General features: G+C 38.9%; 1 protein-coding gene across 3 annotated transcripts in view; it reads right to left on the reverse strand.

Annotated features, from left to right (window-relative positions):
- The window catches only part of APP (amyloid beta precursor protein), a 287,620-nt gene that overhangs the window by 88,653 nt on the left and 175,888 nt on the right, over positions 1-23,079 (reverse strand). For 2 of the 3 annotated variants that reach the window (XM_030806169.1, XM_030806168.1), the window contains 2 exons: positions 7,326-7,459; positions 614-688 (listed from right to left, as the gene is read on the reverse strand). In XM_030806169.1, the coding sequence (XP_030662029.1) occupies positions 614-688; positions 7,326-7,459 (209 nt within the window). Of the gene's footprint in view, positions 1-613; positions 689-7,325; positions 7,460-22,675; positions 22,733-23,079 lie in introns of all 3 variants that reach the window. The other variant, XM_030806167.1, reaches the window with a different exon arrangement.

The raw sequence follows: 23,079 nt of genomic DNA on the forward strand, positions 1-23,079 counted from the left end.
AGACTGCATAGTCATTCCAACATTTTGACTAATTCTGCATGTTTTATAGGTTACTTTACTTTCTTGCACTCTCCAACCCTCATCAAACCTACTTTCTCATTGAAAATCAGTATTTCATAGGCTCTCTGAAGACTGATTTGACTAATAATAACGTTGGATAAATATATGCACTCTGGAAACTCTTATATTACATATTAAAAAAAATCCCTCTCTTACTAAAAGTACTTCAAGTAATTGACTATAATAAACTCTCGGTTTACTTAAGGTAATTTTGAGACTGGTTTCTGTCAAAAATTCAAATTCTCATAATTTTTGCCGGAGGGAGAATCGGCAGAAGATTGTAGTGACTGAAAAGATGTATTATTAATAAAAAGTAGATTGCAAGTTACAATGTGAGTTTTATGGCAATGAATTATAACTTCAAATAATTGGGGGCAAATATAAGGCAGGATTTAAACAACTCAATTACTAGACAATGATTAAGAACAGTTGAAGTTCACGGGACTATGAACAGTCACACCTGCGGTGCTGGCAGATGCAGGTAAACCTGTAGACACTCATTAAACAGACTGCTGGCATGTGATGTTTGGTAGGAGATGGGTTCAGGGTTTACCTGGATAACTGCCTTCTTATCAGCTTTAGGCAAGTTCTTTGCTTGACGTTCTGCCTCTTCCCATTCTCTCATGACCTATAAATTAAGAAAACATTTGAATTTAAAATCATCAGTTCATCCTTTGAATACAGACTTAATAGGATGGATGATTATGTTTTTCTTCTATTTTTGCCATTTTAGATATTTAAAAAATGTATTACATACCCATTCCTATCTGAATAATATTTGACCTCCCACTAGGATACAAATAATTAATCACAGCAGTATATGTTCACATTTACTGCAGGAATATAGCCTTTTGAGTCAAGGTTGGTCTTTTTTCCCCCCCTGAGAACTGAGTGACAGTCATTTTATTTGATGTGAACAAATACCAACTATTCATAGAAGGCATACACTAACTGAACAAGGTCTTCCAATATTAAACTGAACACATAAGTTTTACTCTCTTATGAAAGCAATTGAAACCATTTTAAACTGTATATTTTGACTTTAAAGAAAATAGGACATTGTGTGTGTGTGTGTGTGTGTCTCATGAATACAATGCCAAAAAGCAGTACATAATGGGGGAAGAAAAAGAAGACTTCTGTTGTGTAATATATTAAGACCTATGCCCCTTTAAAGAACTGATGGGGAATTTAGGCCCTTTGAGCTTGCCGACCTAAGTCATGAACAGCAAGGATTACTCTAAGTCCTTCCAAAAACTCCAAGAAAACATGTAATATTCTGAATGCAGCAAAAATGTATTTTTTTTACAAGTAGCACTAATTTACTAACCAACTGCTATGGTTTGAATGTATCCCCTAAAAAGCATGTGTTGGAAACTTAATCCCCAATGCAACAATGTTGAGGGGTAAGTCCTGTAAGAGGTGATTCAGTCTGTCCTCATTAGTAAATTAGTATCGCTATGAGGGGAGTGGGTTTGTTATTGTGAGAAGTGGGTTGTTATAAAACTGAGCTTTGCCCTCCTCTTGCCCTTCTTCCTTCCACCATATATGATACAGCATAAAAGTCCTCAACAGATGCCAGCACCATGCTCTTGGACTTCCCCACCTGCAGAACTGAGAGCCGAATTTTAAACTTCTTTTTCTTTACAGATTATCCAGGCTGGGGTATTCTATTATAGCAGCACAAACTGACTAAGATATCAGGTGAATGTGTTTTGTAGGAAATCAATGCTTCCTGCTCTCAACTTTGATGTTCACCTGGATTTCCCTGAGAGAAGTTCACTCATTAACCTGATACAAAAAGTAAAAGTCTGCACCTCTGTATGTTGTTCAAAGAAAACATTAACTTCCTACCACCTACAGCTGCCTTTTCAAGTGTATGACAAGTAGAATTTGTTTGAAGTGCAACTCATAACTGAACTAGGTAAAATAAAGAAAGATAGATCAAGGAAACAAAATATTGGCTTGGTGCCAGATGTGTACTTGCATACTCTGTGTACTCCCAAAGCATGAGAAAACTTGACTACTGTATTATAAGAGCCTGTTATTTGTAGGTATTTAGTCTTAATAGACTTAGCATAGACTTTTCTAACATACTTCAAGATGGGAAAGAAAAAGAGGCTTGGAATAAATAACTATAGATAGAAGACTTCTATGAGACAATACCACATCAAATCACCATGTGGGTTCCTAATTACAGATTTCATTGTCCATTGGCATTCATTCTTTGTATATGATAGGCAATTAGCTTCTTCTTGTTGTTTTTGTAAAACTATGGAGAAAACAAGATGGAATAAATATTCCATTACACTTGAAAAGCATATTAAAAATAATCTGAAGGTTCACAGCAAAATTGGGACAAATGCCCTGCTGCAATGAACAAGAATAGAACATGGAAGAAAAGAAACATATTGTCCCATCTGCTTTGGTGATTCCACCAAGTTAATGTAGAATAATAAAGGGAACCTGTGGGCAAGGGGGATATGGAAGACCATCTTTGCTTCATAAATGAGGTAAGCCTTGCAATATCAATATTTCAATTTCCTGCTTTGGGAATGTTCACAGTGGTGGTACTCTACCAACAATTCTTCAAGGAAGGAATCTCAAAATTAGTTTGAGATAGGAGTTCGATGTTCTACTGCAATGTGAAAACTGATTTCCCATATTACATTTACATTTTTTCCATTTTACCTCGTACACTCAGAAACTGGATTTTAAGCTTTAAGCTGGGGGAATCCATGAAATAATTAAAGAGATTTATTTAGCTAATGAGTTGCAAATAAGCATTACTATAGAAATTAACTCAAATTTTGATTTTCAGAACAATTTAACAATATCCTATACCCCCGCAAATAAATAAATCACCTGCACCATCCCACTAAGACTCTACTGCAAATGAATACACACTATATGTAGACTGACCATCTCCCTATGAACAGTGAATTTCACTGTGGGACTGATAACAAGTAGCATTACTGCTGACCCTGTATTAAGTGCTTTACAAAATCTATCTAATTGATTCCTCACAACAGCTTGTGATATTAGCCAGGGCCATCCCATTTTATGAACCAGGTTAAGGTACCAGCCCAAGGCTATGCAGGTGAAAAAGGGAGAGGGAAGAATATAAGCCAAGATCTCTGTGGCTCTAAAGATCATGTTTTTGTACCCTATGGTACCCAGTTTTTCATTATAAAATAAAAAATTCATTAGGCGAGCTAAGTTTATTTATATTTAGTGACACGAGAAAGGGGCGCTCTTAAAATGTTGCTGCTTATCTTAAAAATAAAAACTTAGGCCGGGCACAGTGGCTCATGCCTATAATCCCAGCACTTTGGGAGGCTGAGGCGGGCGGATCACAAGGTCAAGAGATCGAGACCATCCTGGCCAACATGGTGAAACCCTGTCTCTACTAAAAATACAAAAATTAGCTGAGCGTGGTGGCACGTGCCTGTAATCCCAGTTACTGGGGAGGCTGAGGCAGGAGAATCGCTTGAACCAGGGAGTCGCAGGTTGCAGTAAGTCGAGACTGCGCCACTGCACTCCAGCCTGGGCGATAGAGCAAGACTCCATCTCAAAATAAAAGGAAAAGAAATAAAAACCTATGAGTTGGGTCAGCTTTCAATTTGAAGGACTTCATTTTAAGCATATACTAAAAGCAGTAAGTTTATAAGTAATAAAAGTGCTCACACATGGTTCAGCTGTTGATTTCCATTGACTAGATGCTAGTCACGACATATAGCAACAAAAATCTACAGGTTTAGCAACAAAAATCTACAGGTTTAGAGTTATGCTCCACAATGGCAACAACAAACCAAAATATGAAAAATTCCAAAATCCTCTGTATTTATAAGAAAACATATAACAGGCCGGGCGCGGTGGCTCACGCTTGTAATCCCAGCACTTTGGGAGGCCGAGGCGGGCGGATCACGAGGTCAGGAGATCGAGACCACGGTGAAACCCCGTCTCTACTAAAAATACAAAAAAATTAGCCGGGCGTGGTGGTGGGCGCCTGTAGTCCCAGCTACTCAGAGAGGCTGAGGCAGGAGAATGGCGTGAACCCAGGAGGCGGAGCTTGCAGTGAGCCGAGATCGCGCCACTGCACTCCAGCCTGGGGGACAGAGCGAGACTCCGTAAGAAAACATAACAAAAACTACAATAAAAATTAAAAAAAAACTGCACAATTTTTGAAATTTAAAATTCTCAGGACCTGGCCCTTGCAGTGGCTCTACAGATTCTTATAAAGCAATTTTCCACTGCAGGCATAAAGGTATCAATTTCATTTGAATTTACGAATCTTCAAAGACTTGGCTGTTTCATGCAGAGAAAATGACTACTACTAAGTAGAGATTTAAGAGGCAGGCAAGTTTAAAGTTGAAAAGTCCCTAGATTTCAGCACCACAGATTATGAAGATACATATTGATTTCGGGTGTCTCACATTCCTATGACCACTGGAATCTAGTAGACAACACTGTCTGCTCTGGGATAACATCTCTTAGGTTGTATCAGATATCTCTGATGACTAAAAGATGAACAAAATCTACCAAAACTCATGAACTAAGTCACAAGTTAAACAGATGTGCTAAAAGTTAAAGTATTATTTTAATGAAGACCTGTCACATCTAAAACTAACAGAGAATTTGAAATAAGTTTTCTTAATAAGATCAAAAATGAACAAGATATACTAGGAGAAAAAATCCAGGATTAAAAAAACACAAAATTAAAAAAAAATAATGACTAAGTGGGTCCAAGAATGAAATGCAAGGCTAGCAAGACTTACATGAACTTAGAGGTACTACAAGGATTTTACTATCCAGCTGGAACGATAACGCAGGTGTGTCCAGAGATCACTAATAAAACCGGGGAGCAAATATTTAGAATTAAATGAAAGGTAAGAGCAATGACTGCCTGTCTCATTCTGAGTATGAAGTGGGGTGTAAGGAATGGGTGAGATCTGTCAGCGTGAAGAAGAGTGGGCGGGCATTTCCAGAAGAAGTCAATGCCAAGGGCAAAGGGAAGCCCAAGATGAGATGAGCAGATGATGAGCAGAGTAGCCTGATCAGAACAGCTGTTTAACGCTGTACAGAAGGCAAGGGTAGCAGTTGAGAAGGAGGAGGTGGTAGGAAGACCAGAGTCAGGGTACAGTGGTAGGCGCTGAAAATGACAGGCTGAGCATTCGGTGTTTATTTTTGTCATTGTTCTTTTTTTACGACTTCATGTGCCCAGACGTGGATTTGTGAGGGCACAGGAAGCCTCTGAAGGCTTCGTTAAGAAGGGAGATAGGATGTAAATTCAAAGGAGGACATTTCAGTGGCAATAAGTATGATTCATAGTCCTCCAATGCTTTCGGAACAGTGCCTGTGTCTTTCCTAATGAAAAATCTGATTTCTTTGGCATCAGGTGAAAATTTACTAATTCCCTGTGGCTAGCTTTCTAGTTCAATTCGCTGTTAGGTTTTCATCATGGGCAACCACCAGAACTGCACATTATATTTCAGAGCCAAAAGTATTGTGATTATAAGGCTTTTTTCCTCTTTATGTTATTATACCAAAGTAGATCCAAGTATTGTTATTCATCTTGAGGCAAAACAAACAAAAAAACAAAACAAACAAACAAAAAACAGTACCTGTGTTGTGTATTTCTAGATACATTATTAGTTTTATGTTTTCAAGGGTAGATTTTCTTATTATTCAGGTGAGGCCAAGAGGTCAGGAGAGGATTATCATGGAAAAGACAGTTTGTTACTTACAGCTCCCAAGAAGCCGGTACCTGCCACTACATGCAGGGTCATATGGGAAGTACCAGGGTTGGTCAGGAGGGGAAAACATGAGCAAGAGCCTTTTATTGCGGTTTTCGTGGAAAGAATGAGCGAAGCAGGGTAGGCAGGGTTAGGACTGATTAGTTCAAATAATGGTGACGGGGCATGAGGTTGTCCCTAGTGGTCTGGTACCTGGCCCTGGGGTCATTAGAGCAGGTGAATAGTGGCCCAGAGTATAAGGAGGTGGTTGGGAGTTAGGAGCTTTTGAGTGATTGGTTTGCATGTGAAAGACATGCTCAGAGGCCATTCATTTGGCCCTGGGAGGGAGGAATCTTCCTGGGGTCAGCAGGGACCCAGATCAGAAATTACAGGAAAGATTGTCTACTAAAGACTGACTATGATCTTAGAAAATATGCAGCAGTCTAATTCATAAATTGCATTTAATGTCTCTCAAGAGATTAAGTATCTGTGCTAAGTATGACAAAAATTTCTCCTATCTTCTGGTATTTGCCACAGAATATTAACACTAAAAATGAATGGCTTACTTTAACCTGAGATCTTTATTCATTCACTTATATGTCCTACTCGTTTTTTTCCCACATTCACTCCTAGGTTTGTAGACTACAAATCAGAAAAGTGACTGGAAAATAATATGTCCATATTTGTTGATTGAATGAATGAATGAATGAATGAGGAATCTGAGCAAGAGTTAAAATTCTCCATATTATCAAACTCCAATACAACATCTAGTGCCTGGTAGTAGACATAGCTTAAATTGTAGTTTATAGTATATATGGATTAGCCATGTTTTAGACACAAGTTATTTTTCAATTTGCTTAATTAAGGATCTGCTAAAAAAAAAAAACAAAACCAAACCAGGGTTTTTTTTTTTTTTTTTTTTTTTTTCCAGCAAAGTATAGTGAAAGGAGTACTGTACTAGGAGCAAGAAAGGCCTGGATTCTAAATGTTGTCTCTAGCGCACTGATTTTGCTTTGTGCTAAAATGGGAAGCCACTCTCTCGAACCTCTATTCGATTATGTATCACTTAGGAGACTAGATGAAATAATCACTATGGTTCAGCTCAGTTTTAAGTCTCTATGATTTTACAGACTGTAAACAATGGCAGGTTCACAATTAGTCTGGGATTTAATACAAAACCTCATCTTTACTAAAGAGCATTTTGATGGATTTTAATTTACAACATGTTCATTACAGGTACTACATATACACAGAATAATAATGCCAAGTACCTTTCTTCACCAGAGAGAATGTTACAGACATCATTTAATTTATGCTTACAAAATCCAACTATACCTGGATCCTTCCTAGGCAGCATGTTCACAGAGGATGCAAAAAACCCACAAACTGTGCCCACACAGTAAACATTTAAAATTAGAACTTTGCATCTTTAAAGATCTTGATAAAGCCAGCAGGCCCGTGGGGAGATTGAGGCAGAGGCAAGCTCAGGTTTCCTGATATCGTAGGGCTGAATGATGGAAGAGCCAGACCTACCTGGGACATTCTCTCTCGGTGCTTGGCCTCAAGCCTCTCTTTGGCTTTCTGGAAATGGGCGTGTTCATTCTCATCCCCAGGTGTCTCGAGATACTTGTCAACGGCATCAGGGGTACTGGCTGCTGTTGTAGGAACTATAAAGTAGAGGAGAAGGAGGTTTGAGAAAAAAAAAACCAACAACAACAGAATATCCACTCGTTCAATAGAAAGCCATATTTTCAGTTATTTCTCAGAACAGAGAATTTAGTAAAGCAGCGCATACAAGATGTTAATGCTGTTTAAGAGAACACCATGAGACACTGTGCAGCACAGTAAGGATGTGTTTCACCACTCCCAAGTACAGAATGAAGGAAAAATCTTTAAAATGGTCCATTTTGCAATTATAGCATTAGAGTTCTTTATAAAACAAGCGTGCAAAGAGCAAAAACAGTTGGTGCTGAATAGACATGTTTTTCCAAATCCCCATGCTTTCCTAAATTAATATTTTGCAATTTTGAAAGTAAATGATGATATCATCAATATCATACACTAATACTCCTGCAGAAACCAAAGATATCTGTAATTAGCCTGTTGTAGAATAACGCCAACCCAGAGAAAAGGTAAACTGTACGATGTATTTTAGATAACTGAATTACAAAGACAACCTTCGTGGGACAGTATGGGAAACACTACAAAAATATATATAAACATCAATAAACACACTTTTGAATCACAAAAGGACCTTTCTGCCTTCACAAATTTGACAACAGTCAATGAATTCATTATGCTAATTGTCAAAAAGAAAGTGATTTCTATTTTGAATTCAGCTAATACTAAGCAATATTTGAATTGCAACATATACTGCTATATTATGTGAAAACATAAATACCCATAAAATTCAAGAGTACACTATAAAACAGAAATGTCTTAACTCATGAGCCAAGTGAATCATAATACCTATACGAGCAATTTTCCAAAAGATTAGTGAGAATTCAGAGTATTTATGAGCTTAAAAGCAAAAAAAAAAAAAAAAAAAAAAAAGAATTTTGACTTAAGAAGAAGCATATTTAACATAAAAAACAAAATGAGATGTTTTCACTATCTTTTTAGGTCAAATCAATTGTTTCATTCAAAAGGTTATTCAAATATCACCAATGTTCCAAGTATTCCTATAGAATTATTAATACTTGTATATTACATTTGGGATATAATATCTCAAAGAGGACTTCAATGAGAAGAATTGATAGCTAAGTCATTTTGAAACTAAACTTGAAGTTAAATATGTTTTCTACATCCTTCAAGAAAATGTCTGGAATCTTAATCCAAAGTCTTCAAAGATATTAACTAAAACCGGAAGGCTGTTAAATAATTAAACAGTATCTTTCCTTTTAAAGAGAATTCTTTTTGATTTTTTCCCTTCACTTCAATCCTGATTAATAATCATTTTTCAAAAAATAAAAGCAGTTGAGTGTCTACCCAGATGTTGCTTTCAAGTGGAAGGAAGGAGGCAGGGCATATTCCTGGTGCCTTTACACAGCTGCCCCTATCTTCTCTGCAGCAAATGAGGGAGTGGTGTTGCTTCTTAACATTGGCAGCAACACGGGGAAGGAAGGAAGGAAAGAGCCATGTGGGGATTTGCAATTAAGCACATTTGGATTTGAATCCCATTTCTTTTTCAGATCAGCTGTGACCTGGGGCAGGAAACTTAAGCACTCCATGTTCCAATTTCTTTATCAAGTGGTGATAACATGCCGCAGGACATGAGAGGAGAGCTGGGAAAATGAGATACCATACCACATGTAAGTCATCTGGCAGAGAGGGTGACACACGGCGCAGCTCATACATGTTAGCGGCCTTCCCTCCTCCTCGGCTTAATACACCCTGTTCAAATCTCAGAGCTAATGCTAACCATGGGAAAGTTCTGCTACTTTTATTCAAAGCCACTGAAAATGTTTTGGTAGAAGAGCACAATAATAAAGAAAAAAAAGAAAAGGACAAATTTTAAAATTTTAAAAATTGAGAAAAAGAAACAAAATACAAACATTTATTAACAAAAAATAAATAAAATAGAACCACTGAAAATGAATTACACACAGGATCACAAAGTGCAACCTACAGGAAAAGCAATACGTATTTTTCAAAAAATGTTAGGTGTAGCCCACATAAAAAAGGCCGAAAGTATCAAAAATAAGTAAATTGTTAATTTGTAAGATTGAAACAATAATTTTGAATATTAAGTCCTTTTCAAAAAAAAGGTAAATGTTTTTCTCCATAGCTTCAAGCAAACCAATATGCAAGTATTTTTAACTTAAAGTTAATGATTCCCAACTTCTAATGAACATGGTATTTAGCATTTAAAATGTGCTTCCCCGGCTTTAGTCATCTTCTCATCTTAACTGGTAGAGCTCAAATGAGAACAAGTTAAAGTAAAAGGAGAAAATAAAACAATAACATTCTTTTGCATAGTCCAATCTGGCAGAATAACATGCTTAGGCAAACCATATTTTATGTTTGAAACAAATGAAAATGTGTAAATATCTGGGGTTATATTTGCCATATATATATATATATATATATATATATATAGCCATATATTGGCTGTAACTGTTATAACCATAACATAAGCACCCCTTTGGAAAACTAGAATCATAAAACTTAACTATATAAGAAGGAAGATTTTTCAGCTCCTATAACCTTTGCAAACACTGTCTACTGTATAAAGGAAAGAAGATAAACACTATAATCTGAATCACTATAATCACATTAGCCTAAGTAGCACTTAGCAATATAATAAGAGAATAACCATGGAATATGAATGTGAGGTATGTTTAATAGGACTGAGGATATTAAAAAGGATAAAAACCTTTTCAGGCATGTGGAAATGAATATGAATACTATATTACCAATTTAATCCACTGAATCTGGAAATATTTCTGTGGTAATTAATTTTCTGTGCCAACTTGATTGGGCCACAAGGTGCCCAGATTAAACAGTGTTTCTGAGTGTCTTTGTGAGGGTGCTTCTGGATGAGATTGGCATCGGAATTGATGCACTCAGTAAAGTAAATCACCCTCCCCAACATGGGCAGGCATCACCCAATCTGCTGAGGGTCTGAAAACAAAACGGCAGAGGATGGAGCAGTTCACCCTTTTTATTTCCTGGCTGCCTGAGCCGGGATATTGGTCTTCTCTTGTCCCTGGACTGAAATTTACACCATTGTCTTCCCTGGTTCTCAGGCCTTTAGATTTGGACTAAATCATACCACCAGCTCTCCTGGGTCTCCAACTTGCCGACAACAGATTGTGGGACTTAGCCTCCATAACTGTTGTGTGACTCAATTCTGCATAATCAATCTCTTCCTATACATATATATCCTATTGGTCCTGTTGCTCTGGAGAACCCTGAGCAATACAATTTCTCTTCAAGTAAATCTTTGTTAATGGTCCCAGTTACTTCCCATAGTTGAGGAAGCTGTGTCTCTTTTAATCTTTAACTCAAATTTTTCAGCCATTCATACAAACCCCCCATCTCAATTAGTGTGAGTGAAATTATCCTATATTCATACCAACCAGCAAGCCAGATTACTGTCTAGTCAAGCAGAGAAGGACAGCATATGCTGATATTGTTAAATGAATTTAATAGTTCATTACTACTGCTCTGCAGCTGGTGAGGATCCCGGAAGGAGAGAGCAATTTTAAAGTGGAGTATGTCCAGAGAGCTCAACTTCTATTTCGTGAATATCCTTATATCCTAAAGAGATTAAATTCATAGGACTGACTACCATTTTGTGATTACGTCCACAGAAGGCCAGAGGCACGTGTGCCCTATGTCCTCACCCATCAAGGTACTTCCTTTTGGGAAGGGAGTGGGGCCCCAGGAATGTCAGGATATGTCACAGGACACAGAGGGAACAGGAAGCTGTATATCAGCAGGTCACTGATATTTTTAAGGTACTTAAAACACAGGTCACTGTAACCACTTAGAAAGTGGAAACAAACTGGCTTTAGGAGGGTTTATTTCTGCTTTGCATTTTAAACTACCATAAAGCAGTTTATCCTGCTCACAGACCTCTGAGATTCCACGGAACCTCTGATAAAGGCTAGGATTTTGGCCGGGTGCGGCAGCTCATGCATGTAATCCCAGCACTTTGGGAGGCCGAGGTGGGCGATCACCTGAGGTTGGAAGTTTGAGACCAGCCTGATCAACATGGAGAAACCCCGTCTCTACTAAAATAAAATAAAATAAAATAAAAAAATTAACCGGGTGTGGTGGCCCATGCCTGTAATCCCAGCTACTCGGGAGGCTGAGGCAGGAGAATCGCTTGAACCTGGGAGGCGGCGGTTGCAGTGAGCCGAGATCACGCCAATGCACTCCAGCCTGGGCTACAAGAGCGAAACTCCATCTCAAACAAACAAATAAATAAATAAAGGCTAGGATTTCCATGTTGGCACTCCGTCTCAAATAAATAAATAAATAAATAAAGGCTAGGATTTCCATGTTGGCCAAATGATAACAGCCTCTTCTCATCAGCGCCCACCATGCTAGGCATGTTCTGTGTGTTCTCCTTTAATACATGGGAAGAAAAAATTACCCTATTTTACCGCGTAGAGGCAAAACACTATCATTTAACATACTCATTCACATCCCTGAACACACACAAATAAAGTCTCTTAAGATTGGGTAAGCCGTAAGAAGGCTGTAAAGCTAATTTTTAGAGTAGTAAAGGGCTAATCCATCCACATGCTGGGGCACTGGAAAGGGTTGTTGTTGTTTTGTTAATGAGCAGCACAACTTGGCAGAACAACATATGCTTTGTTATGATGGCCGTTGGCTTGTTTTCAATGAAACAGCTGTTCCTGCCCCGAACACTATCTGGCCAATGACCTTCAACAGAAGTTGGGTCATAACGCAGGGATCAAGCGAAAGAGCCCACGGAGCTGGAATATGGAGGACGTTCTGGCCTCCGGCCCCTCCTCCAGTCTGCTCACTCATGCCTTCTGCAAGCAAGCTGGCTAGGTATGTCCCCCTTCCACAGAAAACTAGACTTAAAACGAGACAAAACTCAGGGTTCAATATCCTTAGCTCTAGGTTTTGACCTCTAGATGCCTAGTCATTAGCAGCAATACCAACATCACATGCACAATCTTTTAACTTTTTAAATGACCTTGGTATTTATTTTATTTTAGTCTCCTAACAGAGCCTTGCAGGGCATGGTAGGATATACAGGCTATTACCTCCCTTCCTTTTAATAGTGATATTTTGTATCTAAACACTCATAACAAATGAAAAAATATAACAGAAAAGCAGTTCTAATTCCTAGTACATCACTGCTTCAAGGTGAGTATTTGCTTCCAAATATACAGTGGCATTTTGGATGACTAACACCTTCTACATAAGCCACATCCTTATTCTTTGCCACCCTGGGAAGCCAGAGGTATCAAAGTAGCTGAGACAGCAGCTCTGACATGGACAAACTATCCTGCCTTTAGTGTGCCTGTTCATTCTTTTATTCCTCCAGCCCAACATATATGTGAGGCACATGGGAGAAACCAGTGAGAAAAACATGAAGGTCCTGGTCCTGGTGGAATTATATTCTAGGGAAAGAAACAATTACCATAAGAAGTTTTTAAAAGCCAGTAAGTCATATTGTTAATACGTTATTTGTATTATGGAGAAAAAGAGGAAAAAGAAAAATAGAGCAGAGTTCAGAAGGATCGGGAGAGCTGAGGGGAGAGGGGAAAGGTAGACTGCAGTAGGTAAGCGACCAGGCAGTCTTAAGTGAGGAGGTGACATTCAGATCTTCCCAGCTGGCTGCTGGAAGAACATGGCAGGCAGATGACAAAACTAGCACGGAAGCCCTAAGAGTTGAGGCTGGCTGGCAAATTCCATGAGACCTGCATGGCCAGAGCTGAAGAAGCAAGAGACGAAGTAGTGGGAGAGGCAGGGAAGAAATGGGGACATCATGTACAGCCTTGAAGCCACAGTAAGCATTGTGAGGGACCTGTGTGGGCTGTTTGAGGGGGAGTATATGTGATGGGGCGTTTTGTTGAAGGATCACTCTGGCTGCTATGGGACAAGAGTAGAAGGAAGATCTTTTAAGAGGAGAAGACAGGCTGGGAGCAGTGGCTCACACCTGTAATCCCAGCACTTTGGGAGGCTGAAGCAGGTGGATCACCTGAGGTCGGGAGTTTGAGACCAGCCTGACCAACATGGAGAAACTCCGTCTCTACTAAAAATACTAAAATTAGCTGGGCGTGGTGGCGGGTGCCTGTAATCCCAGCTACTCGGGAGGCTGAGGAAGGAGAATTGCTTGAACTCGGGAGGCAGAGGTTGTGTTGAGCCAAGATTGTGCCATTGCACTCCGCCTGGGTGATAACAGCGAAACTCTGTCTCAAAAAAAAAAGGAGAAGACAAAGATGAAGGTGGCTTGGACCAGGGTGGCTGTCATAGGAGGTTGATGCCCTCAGCCCCCTTCCCACATGAGAAAGGTCAGATTCCCTTCTTTCTCTCACACCAAAATGCTATTACCTCAGGGAACTGAATATGAAAATGGGAGAAACTGCTTTCACATGTGCGTGAGGGCTCATTTCAATTTTAATACTGATAACGCATGCTTGTCACAATACTGCCACTTCCCATTGTAATCTCTTCTCAATACCTGCCAGAGCTCTGTTTTCTGGGGCGAAGTAAAATGGCAGGTTAGCTTTCAGTTTATTCATGAATGCTGATGCCGCACCCAACGTTCCTGTCACAAAATGCTCCTCCATCATTGGGGCCAAGACACCAATGAAACATTTTCCATACCTGTGTTTCCTCTGAGGAAATTGTTATCATTTGAAGGGAAGTTACTTCAAAACAGGGTGAAACCTGCTAACATCTTCAGGATGAGGCAGAAATCACTCTCCTAGCCTGTCTGAAGACTCCTTAGAGGATAATCCATTAAGTTGAACTGTACATGCACCGATTTCCCTCATTCTAGTTCTGATTTTGTAATCATTGCGGAGTACTCCATTTCATATTCATACTAATGTGGTACTTCACATTCATATAAGAATGTGAGGTCAAAATTAAAGACACTGTGAAAGACTGCCCCTATCATTTTGATATTCCTTTGTTTCCTCAGGCTCTGGGGTGACACATAATTTTACAGGCACAATGGACTCAGGACACAAAAGAAGAAATAACCCACCTTCAAACAGCAATGACCGTGGCCATCTCCAACAGGCCAGAAGGCTGAATGTTTCCCTAAACAAAGGCTTATGAATGGCATTCAGTCGATATATTAATATTAGATTCTAACAAGAAAATTGGGTTAGTCTCCTTTCATCAGCAGAAAAGCAATTTATCTCCACAGCCTTGATAACGGAAGATTAAAACAAATTAAGACCTATATAAAGCACTGCCTTATCATTGAAAATGCTATTTGATACAGACCTAGCAATGTTGTCATTTGAGATGGCTATAATTTAGGAGAGGAGACAGGGAGGATCATTTATATATGGGTGAAATATAAACCTGTTAGCGTTCATGTGAAAATTTAATCTTGAAACATGGCAGAGCTTTCCGAGTGCCACCCCAACTTAAAAAAAAAAAAAAGTGTCTCTCCATTTTCCTAATTTCAAAATAGCTAAAACTCCTAACGCATTCTAAATTCAAATATTTATCCTACCCATTAAGTCCAAGATAGAGAAGCCATTTATAACAAGAAAATACAGTTTGTGATCCTCCGGTGTAATACCAGACTCTCTTAAAAAAACAAAACAACAACAACAAGAAGAAAAAACAAAGGCATTCTCCCCCTAATATGCCCTTGTATTACAATTTTATAGTCAGTGCAATCATAGTTGGTGGAGAACAATATCAATGTGTCGCATAGACATAAGGTAATAAAAATATAATCTATGATGTGTTTACTCTAGTCAAGCTACATTTCTTTTTTATGTCCACGGACACATACTGACATGGGAATTTTTTCAAATATATGAACTGAATGTGAAAGAATGAATGCTGGCATTATTTTTTATTAACATCTATTCTCTATTCAGCACAACACACTGAAACTTAAAAGCAACCTCAAGTCTGAATCTAAAAAATATATGTGAAGCAATAGCAATAATAACTGGCATTCAGAATGGGTTAACCTTAGGTTATTGCTTTTTGTCAATTTGTCAGAAGCTATTCTTGACTTCATTAATGGAGGCACATAAAGAAATAACCTGTCATAGCTGCTCAACACTCAATAGATGAGTTCAAAAAGTCACAATCTTCAATATTGTCCCCTTTCATATAAACTGTAGCAGTAAAAGGAGATGGAACTGTTAACCTCTATGGAAGTCTTAAGGATAAACCTGATTTCATTTTACCCCAGCCTTCCAGAGCAATCTTCTCCTACACTTGTATATTTAACTTTATATTGTTATTTAACTCTATGACATATCTGGGTCTCATCTCATTAATAAAATTATCAAGTTATTGAAAGCCAGTACTCAGATTCCTTTGCTGGTGTCCCTCAAAATACCTGGCCTAGCACAGCCTGGGCTCAAAAATAACTGCTGCACAGTTCACTACTGCAAAGATACGGAACCAACCTAAGTGCCCATCAGCCAATGAGGGATAAAGAAAATGTGGTGTATATATACCACGGAATACTAGTAGGCCACAAAAATCACAAAATAAAAGTCTTTTGCAGCAACTTGGATGGAGCTGGAGGCCATTATTCTAAGTGAAGTAATCACGAATGGAAATACAATATGTACTCACTTATGAATTGGGAGCTAAGCTATGATTATGCAAAGGCATACAGAGTAGCATAATGGACACTGGAGACTCAGAATGAGGAAGAGTGGGAAGGAGGTGAGAGATAAAAAGCTACATATTCGGTACAATGTACACTACTCAGTTAACGGGGACACTAAACTCTCAGACGTCACCACTATACACTTCATCCACGTAACCAAAAACCACTTGTATCCCCAAAGCTATTGGAAAAAAAATAAAAATAGAAATTTTAAAAACCTGCTGTATTAAACCAAGGATCAGCTTGCTGGCTACCTTTTTCTCCCCCCCCTTGAGACGAAGTCTCGCTCTTGTCCCCCCAGGCTGGAGTGCGATGGTGTGATCTCAGCTCATGGAAACCTTCACCTCCCAGGTTCAAGCGATTCTCCTGCCTCAGCCTCCCAAGTAGCTGGGATTACAGGTGTGCACCACCACGCCCAGCTAATTTTTATATTTTTAGTAGAGATGGGATTTCACCATGTTGGCCAGGCTGGTCTCGAACTCCTGACCTCAGGTGATCTGCCTGCCTTGGCCTCCCAAAGTGCTAGGATTACAGGTGTGAGCCACCACACCTGGCTGCTGGCTACCTTTATAAAAGTAGTATTATTGGAACACAGCCTTGTCTATTTGTTTACTTATTGTCTATTGCTGCTTTCATGCGACCACTGCAGAGTTAAGTAGTTACAACGAACTGCATGACCTGCAAAACCTAGAATACCTACAATCTGGCCTTGTATGAAAAATATTTGCCGACCGCTTTATTAAACTATCTACTTACCCTCTTTTGGCAAATAGCTAAACAACAGAGCACATACATAATGAGCATTCTCTTATCACAGGTGGAACATCCCTAATCTGAAAATCTGAAATGTTCCAAAATCTGGTAATTTTTGAGCACTGACACGACGTCACGGTGGCTGGGATAGCAACACCTTTGTTCTCTCACAGTGCAATGTACACAAACTTTGTTTCATGAACAAAATTATCAAAAATACCGTATAAGGCCAAGCGTGGTGGCTCACACCTGTAATTGAAGTACTTTGGGAGGCCGAGGCTGGTGGATCACTTCAGGTCAGGAGTTCAAGACCAGCCTGGCCAACATGGTGAAACCCTATCTCTACTAAAAAACACAAAAATTAGCTGTGTGTGGTGGCGGGCGCCTGTGATTCCAGCTACTTGGGAGGCTGAAGCAGGCAGATCTCTTGAACCCAGGAGGCAGAAGTTGCAGTGAGCCCAGATCATGCCACTGCACTCCAGGCTGGGCAACAGAATGAGACTCAAAAAAAAAAAAAGAAAAATTGTATAAAATTATCTTCAGTCTTTTGTACAAGGTGTACATGAAACATAAATGAATTTCATGTTATCTCATCATGAATATATCAATATTCCGAAATCCAAAATTTGAAGCACTTCTGGTCCCATTTTAGAGAAGAGATATTTAACCTGTATTCAAAGTAAATGGCCCTTCTTTTTAAAAAACGCTGAGGTGCTAAGCAATCCAGTCCCTTTCAATTTTAGGGTCATCTCTAATTATTATGGCTTTGAAGAAAAAGCCATTCTTCTTATCTAAGCATTTCCGGATACCAAAGATTTAGCTTTTCACGAAAACTTGTTAATCTGATAGAATTTACTGGCACTGATGTGACATGTAGTTTAATTCACCATCGCATCTTTTAATGCTTTAATTGTTCTCCCTCCCTAGGTTGGTTGGGGAGCAAAGTGTAAGCCCAGGTTGCCCAATCTAATTTGGCAGTTTTCGTTCCAATGGTATTGCAGAATGTGCTAATGGGAACTCATATTTGCTACTGCACAGTGGAAAGAACAAGAACAGTGTCATTAAGAACAATAGTTCAAATTTGGCCAAAGATTAAATGGCCTAGGCATTCAGACTTCTGTCTTATGACTCCTATCTTTACAACGACCCTGGGGTTAAGGTGGCATATTCCACTGAAAGGCTGCGTGGTGAGTTATCCACGATTTGCAAATTATTTTTTTTTTTTTTTTTGAGACGGAGTCTCGCTCTGTCACCCAGGCTGGAGTGCAGTGGCGCGATCTCGGCTCACTGCAAGCTCCGCCTCCCGGGTTCACGCCATTCTCCTGCCTCAGCCTCTCCGAGTAGCTGGGACTACAGGCGCCCGCCACCACGCCCGGCTAATTTTTTGTATTTTTAGTAGAGACGGGGTTTCACCGTGGTCTCGATCTCCTGACCTTGTGATCCGCCCGCCTCGGCCTCCCAAAGTGCTGGGATTACAAGCGTGAGCCACCGCGCCCGGCCTACGATTTGCAAATTCTGAGCTTCTGTGGCAACAAACTTGGAACTTGGGGATGGTTCTTGGGGATGGAACTTGGGGACTGACTTGTTAAGTTCCAATTCTTTTCATATTCTCTGTAAGTGTACCAGTCTGTTTCATGTCATCTGGACCATTCTGACGTGCCTAGAAATCAATCTTTTTCCCTCCCTCAATCCTGCATGGGGTCAGGCCTACACCTCTGTACAAACTCTAAGGCCATAAACATAATCCTAAAGTACAAATAACCTGTGTAGCAAGACTATAGGACATCTCTACAGATGGTTGTGCTCCAGCATATCCTGGGATTCTAGGAAACTAAGATGAAACAGACAGGAGAAAGGGGTGGTGCATAGGTGAACCATGGACTTCCAACTAAGGGATTTGCTGGTTTCTCTTCTGCTGCCACAGTAGCTTACATTAGAGCAGGAAAACTACGAGACCTTCAATACTATAGTCAGGACAGCAACAGCAACTTCCACTTTATCTTGCAAATATTGAGAGCTTGGACAATAGTCTAACAAATTCAATTTCAAACATCTGTCGAGAATTGGAGGATACTGACATTCTAACACTTCAACATGCCCCCAAATTTGTGGAAAGTACACCTGTTTACACCAGGAGAGTTCTATCTCTGAGTCAGATGTGGGGAAACTACTACTCTAGAACAGGATTCTCAACCAGAATGTGACCCCCCAGGCACATTTAGCAAAATCGAGACATTTTTAGTTATCACAGCTGGAGTTGTGTTAATGGCGTTTAGGGGGTAGGGGTCGGGGTGCTGCTAAACACCCTATATGCATAGGACAGACTCCTAAAAATTAATTATTTGGATCAAAATGTCAATAGTGCTGAGGTTGAGAAACCTTGGTTTAGTTGTTTGTACCATATGTCAGCGCAACTGAAGGAGCCACAGATGGGTCACACTTTGTCCAGATCACATGGTGCAATCTGCTGACTAAAAATTGGCATGATGCTTTTTGAGAGATTAAATGCCATTAAGGAGTTGGTCTGTTTGACTTTTGGGATGCAATCTGATGGAGACGACACTAGAAAAAAATGGTCACACTCTTATATTTGAAATATAAATGAATCAACAAATATTTACCTAATTTTATTGTTTACAAATACTACATTTTGAAGATTAAACATGAAACTTTTTGCACTGTCCTAAACCCAAATGGGCAGGTGCAAAACTCATGTCAGAAATTAACTCAGCTCTCATAAGATTCTTTATCCCAAATGAGAAAGGGGTTTTTTTTTTAATGATTTGAATTCATATGTTCATGAATAAAATGAAAGCTCTCAGCCTTATATTTGTATCCCTTATATTTGTGGTTTAGATTTTTATTTACAATAACAAAATATGTCCCTAAAATTGCAATGCTCAAAATTGGTTTTTATGACAAAAGTTTGAAGCCTAGCAATGCCTGATTTATGGCAAATTATTGTTTTTATAACGCAAACCATCATACATTTTCTCCCTAAGTGTAATCTTATATCAGCTCAACTGAAAAGCTTTTTCTATCTCCTTTCACATTTGTTATTTGACTAGAAGCAGCTTAGACTGAGCAACCTGTAAAACCAACCACCTTTGTGCAGAAATATCATCCAATCGGCTCTAGACTGATGAAGGAGCAAAGTCAAGTCCAAGTTGCCCAGTCTAACAGGCTTGCTTACCTTCTAGTTCAGCTCCTTTTCTCTGAATTGAGTCTGCCATCTGCATTTGACCTCCAGATGACCATGACTTTTTCAAATCAAATGTGCAGTTTGCTATAAATAAGAGCACATAGCTGCACAGGCTATAAATAGCTAGAAATTATATGTTTTTTTCCTTGTCTGTTGGTACTAGCACTGCAAAACCCTTCACTTGCTGTGATTGAATCGTCTCTGTAGGTAGACAAGAAAATACAGCTGCCCAAATCACTTCATCCTCCTAGAATGGAAAGGTGTCAGGATCCCGAACACACTGCGAGTAGATGGAGAAAATTACTGGGAAGGAGAAAATTACAAAAGAGACTTTCAGTATCTGTTTGGAACAGTGGATGATGAAAGTGGTAGTTACGTGTACAGCATGAAAATAAATTTATCAAACAATGATGCTTGTTTCCATCAGTTATTAAAAATGGAAAATAGAATTCTTATAAATGCTAAAATGAAACTTAAGAGAAAGATAATCCTTGTTTTGTAAAAGAATGGGAAAGACATTTAATTTACTGATGCGTGCTATATTCATGGCATTTAGGAAAAAATGTTAACGTTCTTCATCCTCTTTTCACTGTTTTCTGTATTCTTAAAATGTGCTTCTGAATCGCAAATGTGATTTTACTAACCGGCAAAACCATGTCAGAACCAAATGCTTAGCCATTTGGTGTGGAGTGCAGCCAAAATGTCATTTGGGTTTCAAGCCTGGTCCTGCCATGTTCGATGGCTTGGGACAAGTCACTAAGCTCTTGAAGCTTCATTTTTTCTCTTATGTACAAAAGGAATGAGGAAAATGCCCACAAAGTGTTCTGAAGAAAAATAAATGATCTGTGAAAATGCTTGGTACAATGCAACTTAACATGCGTACCTATGTATTATCAACACTATAGTGGAATAGCTAGAGCTTTTCCCTGGTCTGTGTCAACCCACTCGCTGTACTTACACTGTTTTCAGAGAAAAATGCTTTTTTCACAATAGCAAAAGAAATGTGTATATTGCAGCAGTACTAAACCACATCCTTCAAAAGTTATACATAATGTGAATTATTCTGAATATTTTATGGAGGCCATTAAAAAACTTTATAGTTTAGGATGCAGTCTTTTTTAAAATACCTAATCCTTCATCTATAATTTATCATCTTTAAAAAAGATAACTGGCTTCATCAGTTTTAAGATGAGGGTTTTTTTTTTTTTTTCAGGATAATGTACATAAATGCTAATTTTAATTATAAAATATCTAAGCTACAACTGAAATTGTGTCTCTTCTTCTGGCAATCATAAGCATAAATGGCATATATCATCCCTAACCTAACACTGGATAAATCTATTTCTGGATGGAATCCAAATTCAAATATGAGTACTAAAACCACATTTTAAAACTAAGCTAGCCTGATACTACAACTGAAATAAAAACAAAACATAAGACACTATAAGGCCTGCAGTGGCTGGACAATGCATTTCTTTATAGGAGGCTCTTTCTCTACTTCCTAGTCAGAAGTTGAGAACCTCTAACCTACCATTATGCCTTCTGGGAAAGGAGAAAGAGGGGTTCCTAATGTCTAAAAGTGACCCTTCATGTCTGAAGTTGAAACCGGGTCTTACAACACACATAACTGAAATCTGTGAGTACGACTTAGTTCATGGACTACAATACATAAATATTAAGGATTTTTTCTGAGGAAACAAGTTACTTATGTATTATAGTCGCTTGTTAAATCATGGTTATCTTGATGTAACTGAGTACTCCATTTTAAAGATCTTTCTTCTTCCTTTCTTTTCCTGCCAGTTTTAGTAATGAAATGGTAACCTTTGCTCTCTTTCTTCCCACCAGGCACTCCCTGCACAGCGCTTCCCTTATCTAATTACGCTTATAATTATTATTAAAATTATTAATGCTTGCTTAGAAGTTCCACTGACTGACTTAGGCACCTTCAGAATTCTCCCAGGAGATCAGGAGATCACCTCAAGGCTCCAGTTAATTTACAATCCGATTGTGCCTGGGATGCGCCAGCCCACTCACCGAAGGGGATAGTAACTCAAGTCTTTGGAACAACTCCCGTATAGCAGCACCTCCTCACCGCTCCTTCATGCCCTGCATTCCAAGCTCCCCTTTTTAAGCCTTTGTTTTTTAATCCAAAATTTGAGATGGTTGCTTTAAGGCAGGAGCCTGGACCATTTCCCCACTGTTAGCTTTGCAAAGCAAAGTCACTTTCCTTCCACTGCACCTAGCCCTTGTTCTTCAGTTCTGCAAGCAGTGAAAGGCTGAGCCTGTTCTCAGTTACACTGATAGCTTTTAGGAAACAAAATAGTAACGGCAAATACAATACAATGATGTTGTCCATATAATATTCAATAAAACCAGACTAAATAGAAAGGAAATTGGTCAGAAATAGAAGAAACTTAGTCAATGATGTTCTTAGCCCGACATCTCAAGCTGTCTGGCAAAATTAGATGTAATTACAAGCAAGGTAATGGGAAGAAACATTTTACTAAGACAGGTGTTCAAGAAACAAAACCATGCAAAGAAGGTGATGATGCTGAAGTTACGAGAACAAAGCAGCATCCTCCTCCCCTCTTCCCTTCCCTCAGGTGAATGACGACGTACGTTTAACAGGATCTCGGGCAAGAGGTTCCTGGGTAGTCTTGAGTAAACTTTGGGACACTATGGAAAAAATAAGAGAACATAACTAAAAACAAAAAGAGAAACATGGGAATGATGGCTGAAACGCACATGAGTCCACTGACAAAAAAACAACCTAACAAACAAAATCACTCACTTAGGTTTGGTCCCTCCAACAAAAACCAAAATGAACGTATTAACTAATAAGATCTATTTTGGCAAGAAGTCAACATTTGAGAATGCTGGACATTTTGTCTCTGATAGTATATCCAAGTAACAACAGGTTTCTTAACAGAAGAGGATTTCTTAGAAGAGGATTTCTTGCTCCTTTTGTGCCAAATATCCCCAATTCCCTTCGATGCATTTTTTCACAAAAACTCCATTTATTT

This window comes from Nomascus leucogenys, chromosome 25, assembly GCF_006542625.1.
Source record: "Nomascus leucogenys isolate Asia chromosome 25, Asia_NLE_v1, whole genome shotgun sequence".
Classification (NCBI taxonomy): Eukaryota; Metazoa; Chordata; class Mammalia; order Primates; family Hylobatidae; genus Nomascus; species Nomascus leucogenys.